General features: G+C 39.5%; 1 protein-coding gene across 1 annotated transcript in view; it reads right to left on the bottom strand.

Moving 5' to 3' along the window:
* Positions 1 to 1,385: 1,385 nt before the first annotated feature.
* The window catches only part of LOC127431452 (myosin-7-like), a 17,757-nt gene continuing 1,159 nt past the window's right edge, over positions 1,386 to 17,983 (bottom strand). Inside the window, exons 1-37 of the mRNA XM_051681852.1 lie at positions 16,378 to 17,983; positions 15,778 to 15,921; positions 15,538 to 15,694; positions 15,328 to 15,355; positions 15,121 to 15,223; positions 14,930 to 15,022; positions 14,780 to 14,843; positions 13,830 to 13,928; positions 13,643 to 13,746; positions 13,370 to 13,508; positions 13,161 to 13,279; positions 12,918 to 13,067; positions 10,249 to 10,419; positions 9,856 to 10,165; positions 9,523 to 9,605; positions 9,202 to 9,407; positions 8,665 to 8,788; positions 8,335 to 8,471; positions 7,997 to 8,252; positions 7,651 to 7,893; positions 7,391 to 7,567; positions 7,146 to 7,291; positions 6,981 to 7,071; positions 6,508 to 6,897; positions 6,256 to 6,382; positions 6,055 to 6,173; positions 5,396 to 5,592; positions 5,131 to 5,314; positions 4,872 to 5,037; positions 4,645 to 4,769; positions 3,803 to 4,111; positions 3,502 to 3,705; positions 3,107 to 3,403; positions 2,903 to 3,007; positions 2,728 to 2,823; positions 2,508 to 2,642; positions 1,386 to 2,013 (exon numbers count right to left, since the gene is read on the bottom strand). The exon at positions 16,378 to 17,983 is cut by the window's right edge and continues 1,159 nt beyond it. Coding sequence (XP_051537812.1) covers positions 1,993 to 2,013; positions 2,508 to 2,642; positions 2,728 to 2,823; positions 2,903 to 3,007; positions 3,107 to 3,403; positions 3,502 to 3,705; positions 3,803 to 4,111; positions 4,645 to 4,769; positions 4,872 to 5,037; positions 5,131 to 5,314; positions 5,396 to 5,592; positions 6,055 to 6,173; positions 6,256 to 6,382; positions 6,508 to 6,897; positions 6,981 to 7,071; positions 7,146 to 7,291; positions 7,391 to 7,567; positions 7,651 to 7,893; positions 7,997 to 8,252; positions 8,335 to 8,471; positions 8,665 to 8,788; positions 9,202 to 9,407; positions 9,523 to 9,605; positions 9,856 to 10,165; positions 10,249 to 10,419; positions 12,918 to 13,067; positions 13,161 to 13,279; positions 13,370 to 13,508; positions 13,643 to 13,746; positions 13,830 to 13,928; positions 14,780 to 14,843; positions 14,930 to 15,022; positions 15,121 to 15,223; positions 15,328 to 15,355; positions 15,538 to 15,694; positions 15,778 to 15,921; positions 16,378 to 16,578 — 5,820 coding nt within the window. The 5' untranslated portion in view covers positions 16,579 to 17,983 and the 3' untranslated portion in view covers positions 1,386 to 1,992. The remainder of the gene's footprint in view (positions 2,014 to 2,507; positions 2,643 to 2,727; positions 2,824 to 2,902; positions 3,008 to 3,106; positions 3,404 to 3,501; positions 3,706 to 3,802; positions 4,112 to 4,644; positions 4,770 to 4,871; positions 5,038 to 5,130; positions 5,315 to 5,395; positions 5,593 to 6,054; positions 6,174 to 6,255; positions 6,383 to 6,507; positions 6,898 to 6,980; positions 7,072 to 7,145; positions 7,292 to 7,390; positions 7,568 to 7,650; positions 7,894 to 7,996; positions 8,253 to 8,334; positions 8,472 to 8,664; positions 8,789 to 9,201; positions 9,408 to 9,522; positions 9,606 to 9,855; positions 10,166 to 10,248; positions 10,420 to 12,917; positions 13,068 to 13,160; positions 13,280 to 13,369; positions 13,509 to 13,642; positions 13,747 to 13,829; positions 13,929 to 14,779; positions 14,844 to 14,929; positions 15,023 to 15,120; positions 15,224 to 15,327; positions 15,356 to 15,537; positions 15,695 to 15,777; positions 15,922 to 16,377) is intronic.

Below are 17,983 nucleotides of genomic sequence, written 5' to 3'. Positions count from 1 at the left end.
ATTACACCCATACTCATTTTGAGAAGTGTCCTGGGATTTTTAATGACCACAGAGAGTCAGGACCTCAGATTAACATCTCATCTGAAAGACAGTGCCTTTTTACAGTATAGTGTCCCCATCACTATGCTGGGGCATTAGTACCTACACAGCCCACAGGGTGAGCACCCCCTACTGGACTCCCTAATACCTCTTCTAGCAGCAACCTTAGTTTTCACAGGAGGTCTCCCATCCTTTTACTGACCAGGCTCAGCCCTGCTTAGCTTCAGTAGGCAATCAGTCTTGATCGACAGGGTGATATGGCCCTTTGTCCACATATGTGGAAATTGGCACATGTTAGTTATTCTGAATGACTTTCAACATGAACACATCTGTGGGTCATTTCACTTAATTTTAATATAGATTTTGTTATATTTCATTGTATCACTGTACAATACAGTTCTATTCATTAACATTAGTAAATGCATTCATATATATTTACTGTGCATTATCACACTGACAATAAATTAGTTCATGCAAAAGCTGAAAAATTTTGCTTTCAGAGACTTTATGTGGAGTCAGTATGAAACTAAGGTGCATTTCAAACTGTTCTGAGACCAGTGCAGACAGACAGCACACTGGAGGTTAAGTCATTCACTAAATAGGGAGCAAGGGAGCATCCTATAGCTCTCTATGCAGTTAAGTGCATTCACTCCTAAAATCTGAACAAAAGTTCAGTTTCAGGCTGCAGATGATGTTTGGATCACTCAACATGTTTGACAGACATGTGACAATGATAATCAGTACATAGATTCAGAATTTATAATGTATCATTTTATTTTAACATGTTTGACAGTGATTGGATGATGCTGGACATTACTTTGAATCTGAATTAATTATGATAATTTCTGATGTAATGTCTGTAACGTCTCAAAAACATGAATAATCAACACTCCTGGAAACATAATACATTATTTGATGAAAACAAATCTGACTTTCAATAGCTTGGTGTTGTTTAAAATTTCCCAGTATAGTCTCGCTATCCACATATGTGGACATACATTTTTAGGAAAACTATGTGATCTAGAAGGTTTTTTTATTTTTTATTTTATTTTTTTTTTTGCTTATTTATTAGGTGCTACTAGTTACAAATCAAAAAGGAAATGGAAAATGCACACAGCAGTCACGCTCGGGTCCCAGGAGGTTAACATTCACGGTCGCCACATCATGTCACTGTGCATCTATATAAAGTTGAACTCAACCAAATCAACAAATTTTTTTAAACCTTTCTTATTATTAATGGAGGTAAATATAGATGCGCATAGTGATCAGTGAAAGAGTCTATGGAGATTACTCCAGGGGGACTGTTTCTGTAGTACATGGACTGTAAATTGCTTTAAATAAGAAAGTGTCTATCAAATAACTCGCTGTAAAATAGTGAAACATATTCAAATATGACAAAGACCACAGGAAAAGTTTAATTTGCACACTTTATTCTACAGAACTACAGGTAATGATGTCAAGAATTCACATGAGAGGGGGGCCTAGGTAGCTCAGTGAGTATTGACGCTGACTACCACCCCTGGAGTCACGAGTTCTAATCCAGGGTGTGCTGAGTGACTCCAGCCAGGTCTCCTAAGCAACCAAATTGGCCTGGTTGCTAGGGAGGGTAGAGTCACATGGGGTAACCTCCTTGTGGTCACGATTAGTGGTTCTCGCTCTCAATGGGGCACGTGGTAAGTTGTGCATGGATCGTGGAGAGTAGCATGAGCCTCCACATGCTGTAAGTCTCCATGGTGTCATGCACAACGAGTCACGTGATAAGATGCGTGGATTGACAGTCTCAGAAGCGGAGGCAATTGAGACTTGTCCTCCACCACCCGGATTGAGGTAACCACGCCACCACGAGAACTTACTTAGTAGTGGGAATTGGGCATTCTAAAATTGGGGAGAATAGGGGATGAAAAAAAAAGAAGTCACACGAGAAAGTCTTTCAGAAAGATTCAAATGAGAGCTTCACTCTTCATCGTGCCCTTTCTGTAAGAGGAAGAGACAAGGCATAGATTGTTGTGTGGAAGATATATCTGTTATTGTTATAGGCTTTGGTTTTTGCAATGCATCAATGTTACGAAAGAGCTAAACTCAAGGGAAAAAGACAGCGTGTGTCAGATAATTGTCTTTGGATTTACTTATAGTTTAACTGGCATGTCTGAAAGGTGAAATCTTTGTAAACTCAAATATATTTACTAGGGCTGTCAATTTATTAAAATTTTGTAATCGCATTAATGCATGATACGCCGATTAATTAATCACAAATAATCACATATATAAATATTTTCTGACGATTAAATAATTATGAATAGTTATATTTAAATAATTATAAATATAATTTACCTGTATATTATAAAAACAATTTACACGTTAAATCGACAGCCCTAATATTTACAGTCTCTAAACAAGGTCAAACATTGTTCCTATAAGTCCTCTTAGATATCAAGCGTACAAAATATTGAGTCACTGAGATGATTTACCTTGGATCCAATATCACGGCTCTTGGCTCTCAGTTTGTTGACTTGAGATTCAGCAATATCGGCTCTTTCTTCTGCTTCATCCATCTCATGCTGCAGTTTTCGGAACTTGGCCAGATTAGAATTTGCCTGTTCCTCCTGGAAAAAAAGAAGAACAGTTGTTGGCAAAAACAACATAAGTTAGTATACATACAGTACTTGGATGCATCCACAGCATACTGACCGCCTCCTCAGCTGTTCTCTTGTAGGACTTGACCTTCAGCTGAAGTTTGTCCACCAGATCCTGCAGACGGGCCAGATTCTTACGATCCTCCTCAGTCTGTAAAGAGACTTTTGATTAATTTTACTTTGTCCAGGTTGTTTAAAGATGGCAAAACTATATTGAAAGGCCAAATAACCTGGTAGGTGAGCTCCTTGATGCGTCTCTCATATTTACGGATTCCTTTCACAGACTCACTCGCCTTTCGCTGTTCTATCTCCACCTCATTTTCCAGCTCTCTCACCTAGCAAAACCGAAAATTATTCCACAGTCTCTCAATCTAAATAGTCATGAAAGTGATCTTCACAACAGGGATGCAGTGGTATGAGTTTCATAAACTGACCCTGGCTTCCAGTTTCTGGATCTGCTTCTTGCCTCCCTTCATGGCGATCTGCTCAGCTTCATCAAGACGGTGCTGCAGTTCCTTGATAGTCTGCTCCATGTTCTTCTTCATGCGCTCCAGATGAGCACTGGTGTCCTGCTCCTTCTTCAGCTCCTCTGCCATCATGGCAGCATCAGTGATGGCCTTCTTGGCTTTTTCCTCAGCATTCCTGCACTCCTGCACGGCCTCCTCAACCTCAGTCTGGAGCTGAGAATTATCTCCCTCCAGCTTCTTCTTCTGATTCAGCAGGCTGGTGTTCTGAACATTAAGAGTAATCACATTTATATAGTCTTAAGATTACATTATTAACTTAGAGTTTAAATGTTTTCTTTGCCTTGGTATAGATGTGGCCATACCTGAGAGTGCAGCAGCTGAACCCTCTCACTGACGTCCAGCAGTTCCTGCTCAGCCAGTTTCCTTCCTCTCTCAGTCTGTTCCACCAGGGATCTCAACTCATCCAATTCAGCCTGCAACAGATTGTTGCGTCTCTCCACAATGGCGATGTTCTCTTTCAGATCAGCATTACCATGAAGAGCATCATCCAGCTGCAGTTGGGCATCCTGTGAAGTACAAGTTTTACTCATGAAGACCACAGAATCTTGTGTGACTTTCAATGAATTAGCAGGAATTTATATTAAAAAATATAATCAAGAGTACTTTGAGATGTCCTTGAAGACCCTTGAGTTGTTTCTGGGCTTCTGATGCCTGCCTGTTAGCCTGGCTGAGCTGAATCTCCATCTCATTGAGGTCTCCCTCCATCTTCTTCTTCAGTCTGAGGGCTTCATTCCTGCTGCGAGTCTCTGACTCAAGTGAGCTCTGAAGGGTATCAATCGTTCTCTGCTGGTTCCTCTTGGTCTGCTCCATCTCCTCATCTTTCTCAGCCAGCTTACGTTCAATGTCAGCTTTGATCTGGTTGAACTCCAGTTGAGCTCTGAGGATCTTTCCTTCTTCATGCTCGAGAGAGCCCTGACAAATCAAATTACTTATCTATTAAAAAGTACTATTACTAGTTTATTACTTTTCAGTTCTACTAGATCTACATAACACAAAGTACCTCACACTAGAGGCCAACGGATACTGGATTTTGCTGATAAAAATATCTAAGGTGGTGGGGAAAGCTGATAACAGATTAATCTGATGATAGTTTTTATTATCCTTATATTGAATGTGTTAAAAAGAAATCTGTCTTCCTTATTGTTACGGGCACAAATATAGAGGCTATGAGAGACTAAAACCCAAGATCAATTTATTGTGCAACCAAAATCCCAATTATAACCAGAAAAAAATTGGAGATTTGGTGCATAATGTGAGACACTGGGGACTTTTATTTGAAATGTATGTGCTCTCACCTGCTCACACTAACAGATAAGGAAAACAATATTTTTTACTGATAACAGATCCGAAAAGATCCAAAAGCACCTATCACTGCTGATTAATTGGCAAAAACAATATATTGGTCGACCTCTACCTTTGATAACACAATAGATAACACAAAATACCTCAGCCTCCTCCAGAGCAGCTTGAATTTCAGACTTTTCCTGCTCCAACTGCTTACGAGCTTTCTCTAGTTCATGAATGTTCTTTCCACTCTCTCCAATTTGCTCAGTGAGATCAGAAATCTCCTCTGTTTTAATCAGCAAGACAGTTATGGTTAATACATAAAAAACTGAGACAAATATCCCACTAATGCAGTAGAATGATCATTTAACTAATAAATCAATGATACCTTGGAGGTTCTTGTTTTCTCTCTTCATGGTCTCCAAATGATCCAGAGATTCCTCGTAAGAGTTCTTCAGTTTAAATAGTTCAGTGCTCAGAGATCTGGTTTCCTTCTGGGAACTTTCCAGCTCACTCTGAGACTCCTCATATTTCTGCTTCCATTCAGCTAGGACCTGTATGATAGTGTTGGAGATTTTGACCAACTGCCATTGAATCTCAAGGTACAACAATGAAAAGCTGTTTATTTACAAGTATGTCTTTTCAACCTTGTCAAAGTTTCTTTGCTTCTTGTCCAGAGCAGCAGCAGAAGCATTGGATCTCTCCACATCAACCATGAGATCTTCAATCTCATTCTGCAGTCTGTGCTTGGTCTTCTCCAGAGAGGAGCATTTAGCATTGACCGCTTCCACAGCTTCTTCTGCATCTTGTAAACGCTGAACAAGTTTCTTCCTTCATGAATAAAGAGTATTGGTTTTAAAAAACAACTTAGTAAGGCTATCTGGTAAAACCCAAATATTTCCTGTCACATACTTAGCTTCCTCCAGCTCTTCAGTCCTCTGAATGGCATCAGTTTCATACTTGGTTCTCCACTGAGCCACCTCAGAGTTTGCTTTGGAGAGACTACGCTGCAGCTCAGATTTGGCTTCCTGCTCCTCCTCATACTGCTCCCTCAGCAGATCAGAATCATGACGAGCAGACTGAACTGCATGGGCCAGGGCATTCTTAGCCTATAAGATATTTAAAATTAATGTTTTCTGTTATACCTCTGCAAGGGAGAGGTAGGGTGACCAAATGACCCAAGGTGCTGACATCAGGCTTTTTTGGTCTTGGGGGGGTGTGGGTTCGAATCCTACCACTGCTAAGTGGGCTTTTTGGGTTAAAAGGCAGCACAGTGGTTTAGATGAATGATTTCTAAACAGTGTTACTTTAACCTTGTGATTTTTTAGTCCAACTCCTGGTTGTTGCTAGATTTTTGATTCAGCTAAGTTTTATATTTTGGCAGGGGTAGACCACTGTCTGAGCTGGTATGTTTCAACACCTCAGGAGTAATCTTTGTGCTTTCACTATTGTGCTTTCATTATGGCTTGACACATGGTTGCTTTGAGGGTACTCTCCTTGTATTACAGCATTGCTTCATAAAAAATTATGCAGCCCGAATAAAAGTGAATGTGAAGTGATAATAGACATACCTTGACTTCCTCTTCAAGTTGCCTCTTGAGGTCTTCAATCTGCTGGATATAAGACTGTTTACTCCTGGTTAGTTGAGAGACTAAGGAATCCTTCTCTTCAAGCTGTCTAGCCTGCTCACCTAAATGGGAGTATAACCATCACATTAAAGAAAACAATGTGGGATCACATAGGACAATTTAACATCTTGTAAAAGTACATACCATTCTCAGTTTCCAGCCTAGCTTTTTTCATGGTAAAGTCATTGATACTACGTTGTCCCTCCTCAAATTTTGTTCTATATTCAGACATCTGGTCTTCAAGGGTCCTGCACAGTTTCTCAAGGTTTGCCTGGATAGATTTGAATCACAAAAAAACTGATGACAATTGAAAAACAAGTTAAAGCATAGTTCAACAAACACCTGAATTGAAGACAAGCAATTAAAAAAGTTTAATTGACAATGAGAATTTCTTACCTTGCCTTTGGCAAGCTGTTCCATGTTTGAGACCACATCATCCAGTTCCAGTCTGAGTTCACTCTTCTCTTTCTCAAGCTTCTGCTTCACTCTCTGAAGGTTGTCAATCTGCTCTCCCAGATCAACCACACTGTCTGCATGTTTCTTCCTCAGTGTAATAGCAGTGGCCTCATGCTGCAGAGTGGCCTCTTCAAGGTCTCTGCGCAGTTTCTGGAACTCGGCTTCACGTTTCTTGTTCATCTCAATCTGGACAGCAGTGGCACCACCAGCCTCCTCCAACCTCTCACTGATCTCCTCCAGTTCTCTGGACAGATCTGCCCTCTGCTTTTCAACTTTGGCACGAGCAGCTCTCTCAGCCTCCAGCTCTTCCTCGAGCTCTTCAATTCGAGCCTGGTAATGGGAACAAAACACAAATTAAAGCTAGCATTCCTAAGTTCCCAACTAGCCTTTTTCTTAAGAAGACTAAAGTTTACCTGCAGCTCCTTCAGTTTCTTCTGGAGCTGGGCTGCCATGATCTGCTCATCTTCAATCTTGCTATTGAGCTGGCTGATCTCAAAATCTTTCCTGTGTTGAAAGAAATAATTCGTATTAACAAAGTTGTATTCTCAAATAATTATTTCACCTTCTGGAAAACTCACTTTTTAAGCCTCTCTTCCAGCTGTTGTTTGTAATTTTCTAGGTCCATCACACTCTCTTGGGTCAGCTTTAAGTCTCCCTCGAGCTTCCTCTTTATCCTCTCTAGATCCATCCGAAGCTTCTTTTCCTGTTCCAGCGAACCCTCAAGCTGGAATAAAAAATATAGAGTACTCCTCAGTATTTTATTTTCTTTAATGGCAAATGACATAGCTTCTTCATTTAAAAAAAAGGTCAGCAAACTATTTACATCATCCACTTGTTGCTCCAGCTTGGCTTTGGCTTTGGTGAGTGTGTTGACTTTGTCTTCCTCACTCTGGAGGTCATCCAGCGTTTGCTGATGAGCCTCCTGTAGAGCTTTCTTCTCCTTGGTCAGCTTGGCAATAATTTCATCCAAAGCTGCCATTTCCTCTATCAGGTTTTTAACCTGTAGAATTGTGTCATTGTGTCAGGGACTCTTAACAACACACCATTCTTTAGTCTCTAGCAACTTCATTGATAAAAACTGACCTTGTTCTCAGTGGCATGTTTCTCTTTCTCCACTTTGGCCAGAGTGAGCTCGAGATCATCGATGTCTTTCTTGAGCTCAGAACATTCATCCTCCAGCTTTCTCTTCTTTGCTGTCAGCTCGGCATTCATTTCCTCTTCATCCTCCAGTCGCTCGGTCAACTCTTTGGCTTTGGCCTCAAGCTGGATCTTGTTCTTGATCAGACCTTCACATCTCTCCTCAGCGTCGCAAAGATTATCTTGCTCCTGTTATGTTTACAGATACAAAAAATAGTTTGTATGTATTTTTATTCCTTTGCAACTCATAATTTTATTTAATTATAAGTCTTTTTTAAATTCATGAACTCACAGCTTGGACTTGGAGTTGCAGGTCATTCTTCTCTTGAAGAACAGAAACCATCTTTTCTTCAAGCTCCTTTCTGCGTGCTTCAGATTTGGCATAAGCTTCCTTTAACTTGAGGAATTCTTCCTTCATGTTTGCCATCTCTTTCTCTGCTTCAGCGGATCTTAGCAATGGTTTGATCTTGAAGTAGAGCTTCATCCAGGGCCAATTCTTGACACTCATGAAGGCACGTACATTCCACTGGATCACCAGCAATGCATCTCTGCAATGTGATTCAAAAAAGTATTCAATATGAAATGTACCAGCTCTGTACCAGCATTACTCTGGTCTTTCAAAAACTTCACCTGCGCTCAACAATCTTTTGGAATTCATTTCTTGAAAGAAGACCACGAGCTCGAGCCTGAATATTTGTGATGATGAGAGCGAGACGGTCATCTCGCATCTCTTCAAGAGTACCCAACAGACCAGCCTTAAAGAACACCTTAGGGAATAAAAGGGACATCATTTTTTTAGTGCAACACTGTGAAAGTGACTGTCATTGCATGCATGGTCATGTCATATTGTTTCATTCTTAAATTTGTTATTTATTTGCTTTTGTCTTTTATTTCTGTGATGTTAAAATAAATACAGACCCTTGAAATAATTAACCTAAATGTTAGCTTTTATAAGGGTACCTTAGTATGCCCAAACTTGTACTGGTTGTGGTCAATATCCAAAGAGCCCAGTAACTTCTCAGCTCCTTTCCTGCTGTCAATAAACTGACCGTCTGGGATTGCAGCAGGATTCAGTATACGATATCTATTGTTGCATTTTTTTTTTTTTTGTATCAGAAAGAGGGTAGTAATTGCAGTTTATGCAGTGCCAATTTTAATGTGTTTTTTTAAATAAGCAATTTAATTTAAATTGCCTGTAATTTCTGTCATTTATTAGACAAAAAACATAAAATATATTTTCAATAAACTATTATATGGCGATTATTATAATCATAAAAAAAAATAAAATAAAAAAAAACATGAAACATTTAACTTTAGTTGCATAATTTGTAATTGTGTTCTCAAATCAGTATGTATGTAACACTAAAGCTGGTGTAACTCAGATATTTTGTATTCATATCATTGTGGCAATGGCAGACATCTCAGTGGAAAAATGGTCATGGTGTTACAACTAAGTATACATCTTTTTTATCAAGCTTTCAAAGTAAGTGGATGCACCTCTGCTTGAAATCTCCATACAGAATCCTGTTGGGGAAGCCCTTTCTGCAGATTCTGATGCCCTCCAGTACACCGTTACAGCGCAGCTGGTGCATGACCAGAGGATTCTCCATCGCCCCAGGAGTCTTGGTCTCATTGGGAATGATGCAGCGCACAAAGTGAGGGTGAGTTGACCTCAAATTGGTCATCAGCTTGTTCAGATTCTCCTGTGGATATAGTTTATTTAGGACACTGCCCATGTACTGTATATTTAGGTTGGCATGTTATCAAAGAAAGATTAAGAAACTACATTATTCTGTCCAGTATTAATCTGTCTTTTACCCTGTGAAGGGCAGACACAGTCTGGAAAGAAGAACCTTTTTTCTTCCTCTCCTTCCCAGTTTTGCCACCTCCTCCACCCTCCGCTGTTGAAAGATTTGTTTTCTTTATGAGATCAAATGAACCATATATAAAATCCTGATTTGTTTCAAGGATTTTATTCCTCTGTGACATTGCCAACACAACACACCCAAGTCTGTGCCAGCATAATTAGCGAACCGATTCTGAAGCAGGTGTTAAAGAACTGTGTTAAAGATTTCCTGGGAAGTGACTGAAGCTTAATCAAACAGCCATGACATTTTTGTAACTAAAAATCTATTTAAAAAATATTCTTACCTGAATCAGCACTTGCATAGTTTGCAAACAGGATAGAAAGCAGTTTCATGGTGGATTTCTGATACAGGCCCACAACAGTCTCATTGAGAGGATCCTTGTTCTTCACCAGCCAGTTATAGATGTTGTAGTCAACAATGCCAGCATAATGAACTAGGGAGAAATGGGCCTCTGGTTTACCTTTGATAATCCTGGGCTTCTGGAAGTTGTTTGATTTACCCAAGTGGTTGTCATAAAGCTTAGCTTTAAATGTGGCATCACTGGCTTTGGGGAACATGCACTCCTCTTCAAGGATGGACATGATACCCATGGGCTAGTGAAAAATCAAATGAGATGTTTCAATTAGTTCAACAGTATTTATCCTATACTTAAGATCTCTCAATTTTAAAAACTCACCTTTTCAATGAGATCAATACAAGCCTGCAGGTCCATGCCAAAGTCAATGAAGACCCACTCAATACCCTCCTTCTTGTATTCCTCTTGTTCCAGCACAAACATGTGGTGGTTGAAGAACTGCTGCAACTTCTCATTAGTGAAGTTGATGCACAGCTGCTCAAAGGTGTTATACTAGAACAGATATGTAATACCAACTTTAGGAGGTCTTCTGTACACATTTAACATTAAATTGTCTTCTTTCTTTTCTGGGAAAATGAACAAAAAATATTGGTGACAAATGTTTTCCCAATAAAATGTTCTCTAAAATGATAATGTCCCCTCCCTCTAATAACACATGGCACAGACTAGCAATAGCAAGTAGCAATTCAGCATTTTCCCAGGATATGGAGGCTATTGGCTATTTAAAAAAAAAAAGAAAAAAGACAAGCTGTTATATACATCTCGCTCCATGTTCGATACACAGGCAAAAAAGTTATGTTTGTATTTTGCATGTTTTGAAAATATTGGGTATCAATTAATTTTGGTAACAATGTAGAATCTAATACAGTATTTATGGCTACTGGACCAGGCCCAATGGAATTTGTTTTCAAGACTGTCGAGCAGGGTTTCCGTCAGTCAGTTTTTTGACCGTTAAACGTCCCAATGTCCGACAAATGACAAACTGTCTGACACAGTTTCTGGTGAAAATATTACAGCGTGACTCCATCCCAGTGATAACAGCACTTCACTTCCACAAGGGTTTGAACTTTCCCAACATCTTGCAAAGTCCTTATCTGCAACTAAAGTGGGTTGTATCCTGCACACTGGCAAAAGCAGCCTGCATTATATTCCCATCTCGCATGCCCGCAGTGAGAACCTTCTCACATCAGAATAGCATTAAAACAGCATTGCGTTGCCATCTTCTGGAGGAGAAGAACACTAGGCTTATGTGAATATTATATGGATTTCTGTAGAGAAATGCTGCACACATTTGAACTCATGTCAGCAGCAAAAAACTTCTGTTCTATGTAAAATCGTCATAAAAATAATTTACCTAACAATTGTTCTTATTTTAATATTTCTTTGTGAATCAAAATATACACTGATGAGCCAAAACATTATGACCACTCACAGGTGAAGCAAATAACATTGATCATCTCCTAACAAGGCCACGTGTCAAGGTCTGGGTAGATTAGATGTTAAGCTAACAATCAGTACTTGTAGTCAACGTGTTGAATGCAGGAGAAATGTTGAGGTGTAAAGACTTGAGCGACTTAATTGTTATGGCCAGACGACTAGATCAGAGCATCTCTGAAATGGCAATGCTTGTGGGGTGCTCCCGGTCAGCAGTGGTGAGGAACGACAGTGGTCCGAGGAGGGACAAACCACAAACCAGCGACAGGGTGTTGGGCTCCCAAGGCTCATCGATGCGCAAGGGAAACAAAGGCTATCCCGTCTGGTCCGAACGACAGAAGGTCTACTGTGGCACAAGTCACAGAAAATTTTAATGATGGTTACGGGAGGAATGTGTCACAACACAAAGTACATCGCTCCCTGCTGCATATGGGGCTGCATTGCCGCTGACTGGTCAGAGTGCCCATGATGACCCCTGTCCACCGTCTAAAGCACCTACAATGGACATGCGAGCATCAGACCTAGACCTTGGAGCAGTGGAAGAAGGTCGCCTGGTCTGATGAGTCCCATTTTCTTTAACATCACATGGACGGCCTTGTACGTGTGCGCCGTTTACCTGGGGAAGTGATGGCAGCAGGATGCACTGTGGAAAGACGATAAGCCGGTGGAGGGAGTGTGATGCTCTGGGCAATGTTCTGCTGGGAAACCCTGGATCCAATCATTCATGTGTATGTCAATTTGACATGTGGCACCTACCTAAACAATGCTGCAAACCAGGTACACCCCTTCATGGCAATGGTATACCCTGATGACAGTGACCTCTTTCAGCAGGATAATGCGCCCTGCCACACTGCACACATTGTTCGGGAATGGTTTGAGGAACATGATGAAGAGTTCATGGTGTTGCCCTGGCCTCCAAATTCCCCAGATCTCAGTCCATTTGAGCATCTGTGGGATGTTCTGGACCAACAAGTCCAATCTACGATGGCTCCATCTCACAACTTACAGGACTTGAAGGATCTGCTGCTAATGTCTTGGTGCCAGATACCACAGGACACATTCAGGTCTTGTAGAGTCCATGCCTCTGCGGGTCAGTGTTGTTTTGGTGGCACATGGAGGACCAACAGCATACATTATTAAGCAGGTGGTCAGTGTTTTGGCTCATAAGCGTATGTGGCAATTTGCAGTTTAGCGTTTTGCTTCGCCCTCTGTTTTTTTGTCTTTTTTAATGGAAAAGCAGCTATAATGAACAAACGCATATTGTTAATTTGACTTGATTGTTTCATTATTATATTGCATATTATGTATTGTCCATCACATTACAATTATAAAAATAAACAAAATAAACAGCGAAATTAGTTTTTTTTCCAATATATCTGGTAAACTTTATAATTCCTGGACACGTTGTCCGGCATCAAAATTTCTTAGCGGAAACTCTACTGTCAAGACTTAAGACAATGGTGATAGCTCTTAATAAAGCTATTTTTTTTACTTTTTTTATTTTTTTTTTCTGTCCAAATTCAGATAAGTGCCTAATAGGAACATCACATACTTACATCAAAGATTTCAAATCCAGCAATGTCCAGTACACCAATGAAATACTGCCGTGACTGCTTGGTGTCCAGGGATTGGTTGATTCTCACAACCATCCAATGGAACATCTTCTCGTACACCGATTTTGACAGAGCACCAGTGGCATATTGTACCTTTTTGAGAGAACGAGTTTATAAAAACATGATAAAATGTCACTGCATAGGAACAAACAACTTTTTTGGTTTATGTCAAGAAGTTGTTTCCACCTGCTGGACATTCTGTCCCTTGGTGACCCACTCATTTCCGACTTTGACTCTTGGGTGGCACAGAGCCTTGATGAGGTCAGCAGAGTTCAGGCCCATCAGGTAAGCTGATTTATCAGCATCTTTAGTCAATAATCGAAGGTGGTTAGGTCTTAATTTATCATCCATCAATCAATAACTTCATACATATCGTAATTTATCCTAATATTGACCTTCAGTCCCATCAGCCTCGGCCTGTTCCTCTCTTTGCTTCTGCTTAAACTTCATGTTGCCATAGTGCATGATGGCACCAATCAGCTTGTAGATGCTATTCTTCTCCTCTTGGGTGAAGCCCAACACATCAAAAGCTTCCTAAAGAAAATGTAATATGTATTATTCATAACATGACATGAGATGTGAATATACAAGTCACTTTTTTACTAAACCTTAAGAAGACTCTTTCAAACTTATGTTAAACAGAATTTTAGATGTTTTGGATAACGCACATCAGTAGCCATCAGCTCATCAGCATCATCAATAGAAGCCACTTGCGTCTCTCCTTGGGAGATGAAGGCGTAATCATAAGGGTTTGCTGTGATCAACAGCATCTCTGTGAGAGAAGACACAAAACACTTAGACATCTTTCTGTGATGTGTTATAGGCATGTCTTGCTGTAACATATGTTCTACCCACCTAACAGTTCTGGTTTCTTTTGAGACAGGATCTGGTAGAAGATGTGGTAGTCTCTCTCAGCCTTGAGCTGGAAAGTCACACGAGACTTCTCCAGAAGATCTGTTTAGAGGATTCACAAGTTAAGCTTTGGTCAAAAGTACCAAGTACCCTTTATCCAAAATATTTTGACACATGCATCGAGTAGGGATGGTCATTTTGGTCATTTTGTCTACTTGAGTACTCAAAATAATTGCTTGAGTACTTGTTAAGTACTGGTACTCTGTGTTTTTGTTGCTGTGATGATTCATGATGCATTCCCTTCAACTCGGAGAGTCGGAATTTCCACTTTTCTACTGGGAAGAGTGTAATGGAACGACACTTTACGTCGGACTTCTAACTTGGAAACTTGCGCTGAAATCTTCAACTCCCATTTCACCGAGATGCAGGTGTGTGACGTCATGCAAACACGTTGGCACCCAGGGAGATTTACAGAGTAAATGATAAACATTCACTTTTATTAAATAATATCCAATTAATGAGTCAAAGTTCTTACATTAAATGATAACAAAGCTTGTTTAGCAAACGTTTGCAGAGACAGGTGTTCCAAGCATGGTTAATTATACTCTCTTTTGATTATCGTAAACCTGTAGAACAAACGCTAGCGTTGCAGCGCCATATATCAGTTTGGTTGCAGTGAGACGTCTCTGTTGACAATCAAGTTACCGCTCAAAATAACAATGTAATCAATCTCAAAATTAAAAATAAGCCCAGTTTGACACGTTTGTGTTTTGTTGTCAGGTAGTTGTCACTTGATTTCGAATTGAGTCAAAAGTCACATCACTCATGATCATTACGATTATTGCTGTCACGTCCGAGTACTCGAGTAGTTGAGAACTCGTGCCCATCCCTAGCATCGAGTAGGAGAATAGTCATAAATTACATTTCCAAAAGTAATCAAAGATAATTCTTACAAGTCTCAATATCAGCAGATGCTAACTTGCCACTGGCAGCAAAGTGAATTCGGATGAACTTGCCCTGTTTGAAAGGAATATTATCTTTAAATGCAGTAAAGAAATCTACAAAATTAAAATAATTTGCAACTAAAAGCAGTGAGCGCTCACAAAGCGAGATGAGTTGTCATTTCTGATGGTCTTGGCATTACCGAAAGCCTCTAGAGCAGGGTTACACTGGATGATTTGATCTTCCAGAGTACCCTAGAAGCAAAAATAAATCAATAATTGATTAACAAATTCCTTTCAAAACAATAAAGTTTGGCACAGTAGTTCAAAAAAAAGTTCATGTGAAGTCTAACCTTTTTGTCATTGGCATCCCTTTTGATTCCACCAGCAGCAATACTGGCAAAATATTGAATGACTCTTTTGGTGTTCACAGTCTTTCCAGCACCAGATTCTCCACTGTCAACACAATTCATTTATTAGAAAGCCATTAAGAATGATTTTACATTTTTAAGCAAATTAAGTGAATCCCCAGAAGCTAATTAAAACACAAAAAGTCTTACGTGATAAGAATGGACTGGTTTTCTCTGTCTGCAACATAGAAACCATTGTTGTTGTAATATGGCTAACCTAAATGTTGGTTCTTTATTATTGTTCAATCAGCAAGGTTATATAGAGTATATAGAGTAAGTAAATTTCCCTAAGATGCCATGACTTCCTACAAATGGTAAGAATTTATTTTACACACTTTCAGAAGTGTCAAGTACACTTACCTGACAACATGTACTGGTAGGCATTGTCAGAGATGGAGAAGATGTGAGGAGGAGCTTCACTCCTCTTCTTGCCTCTGTAAGCCACGACAACTTCCTGGTTGTACACTGGCAGCCACTTGTAGGGGTTTACAGTGACACAGAAGAGCCCAGAGTAGGTCTAGAAGAGAGAGAAAGAGATAATAAGATGCTGTGGGTAGTTTTATGGTCATCTAACATCTCAAACTGCAAGTTTTGACTCACGTAGATCATCCAGGCTGCGTAACGCTCTTTGAGGTTAAACAGCACAGCGGGCTCGTGCAGAAAGGTGAACATCGCCATGTCCTCAATTTTATCGAACTTTGGCGGGTTCTGAGGGTGGACATCAACATCCTTCACAGTTACTGTCTGTGGGCAAATGAGATTTTTGACATTTTTTATTTTGCTCTTCACTGTGTGCATATTTAATCTGGGCGATCATTTAACAGACATCTTTATACAATGGATAATGGAGAATAAAAAGATTAATTTATTAGATTTAAGTAGATGAAGAGGTAGTTTGAAACCAGGTCTTGTTAGCTTTTTGAATTGTTAACCTCATAAGACATTGACGTTTTTATTAAAATAATGTTGTGCATTGAAATAAATTATTATAATATTAATTAATACTTTACAAACTGTAATTATCCAACCATGTACGTTTTTTCCAATGACCCAAATCAGCCCTCGTCATGAACATAACACTGTGAACTTAAAACTACAGCTCTCTTTTATGAAGGAAAATTGATCTGGCAACTCTACTTTGTAAGATACATTTTAATTCCTCTTATTAATTATAATCCAGTTACTAAAGCTTGAACTTACCTTCCCTTTAGAAGTCTCACAGGTGACTTTATCACCATCGCGACTGATGATAGATGCCTTAAGGAATTCCTCTTCAGCATCAGGGACGAAACATTCTTTCTTCATGTCAAAGAGCCGAGTTTGGGCCTCCAGACGTTCCTTATCCGACTTCCTGAGGAACGGAGCCGCAGGTCCAAAGTCCCTCATCGCAGCATCCCCCATCTTTCACCTTGTCGGATTGACACGTAAACTCAAAACTGATGTATTATGCTATTCAAGCTTTGACTAATGTTCATTTTTTTTATTTTAAATCTAAATCTAAACTATTAAAACCCACTCACCTCTGCTGTTCACTTGTCTAAAGACTGATGGGTCAATGATGTAGTTCTGCACAAAAGAAAGAACAATTGTATCACCGTTGACTCATTTCTACTACTGTCCACCTAGTATATACTCCCAGATCAATACAGGTAAAATAATCAAGTTCCAAGCAACCCAATTCCACTTTTCTGCCATTTAGTCAGTGATCCTGTCACCAGTAAAGATCCCTATGAATATAAGGTTAGTTTGTTATTAAGAAACAAGTCTCCCCACAACTTACCGTACACAGTTGAAAGTTAACGATGACACAACAGAAAACAAGCCACGTCTCCTTTTATAGAGCAATTGTCCCTCTAAATATGGTCGTTGGCATCACACAAAGCATACTGCTCACCCAGTTTGGTTAGGAATAATGGGTTGGGTGAGATGGGGAAACGTGGGGGGCAGTTTCTGTTGTGTTGCATGTCATTCATGCCAGGCTGAGAAGTATTAATGGTTAATGAGTTTCAAAAATGGATGTTGTAATTATTCACATTTACAGTGTTATCACACAAATCATGAATTTACATTCATTCGTTTAGCAGATGCTTTTATCCAGAGCAACTAACAATATGAGGAAGGGTACAACATAAGCGATTCATCTTAAGGAGATGGTAACAAGAAAAGTGCTGCATTGCAAAGTTTCAATTGCATTAGAAATGTAGTAGCCAAGACAGAGATTAGAGTGCAACAAGAATTAGTATTATTCAATTGTTTTGAGTGTATGGTCAAGTGCTCATGAAAAAAATTAATAATTTCACTCACCGTTTATATACAGTATGCCTGTTAAACAGAAACATTAAGAAATGTACATTCATGTGTAGTGTCTATTGAACTAAATATAAACAAATCAAGAACTAAAGAGTATATTGAACTCTTCAACTTGAACACTGGTTTTACGCAGACACAACTGAATCAGTAGACAGTGTTTTGCTCTAATATTAATTGAATTATGATTTATTACTAAGACTCAATTGGCTAAAAGTAAATGTTTAGACACTAACATGTTCCTGTGCTTTCCACTAGAGGCCTCAACAGTTTAACGGGTATTGGTTAGGCATGGTCAAGGTCGGTGTCTGGCTGGTGTGAATATTTCAGTTTGTATGAGCAACTTGATTGAGAGGAACAGCTTGCATGATCTAACAAACTATATCCATGAACAAAGAGCGAGTGACCTTTCTGTACATAATCTGCTTAATACTAAGGGCAGTGGGTGTTGTTACGTATACTGTATACCCCAATACATTTGATTGACTTTAAGGTTTCA

The sequence above is a fragment of the Myxocyprinus asiaticus genome, chromosome 41, assembly GCF_019703515.2.
Source record: "Myxocyprinus asiaticus isolate MX2 ecotype Aquarium Trade chromosome 41, UBuf_Myxa_2, whole genome shotgun sequence".
NCBI classification, from domain to species: Eukaryota; Metazoa; Chordata; class Actinopteri; order Cypriniformes; family Catostomidae; genus Myxocyprinus; species Myxocyprinus asiaticus.
This window is presented reverse-complemented; position numbering and strand designations above follow the sequence as displayed.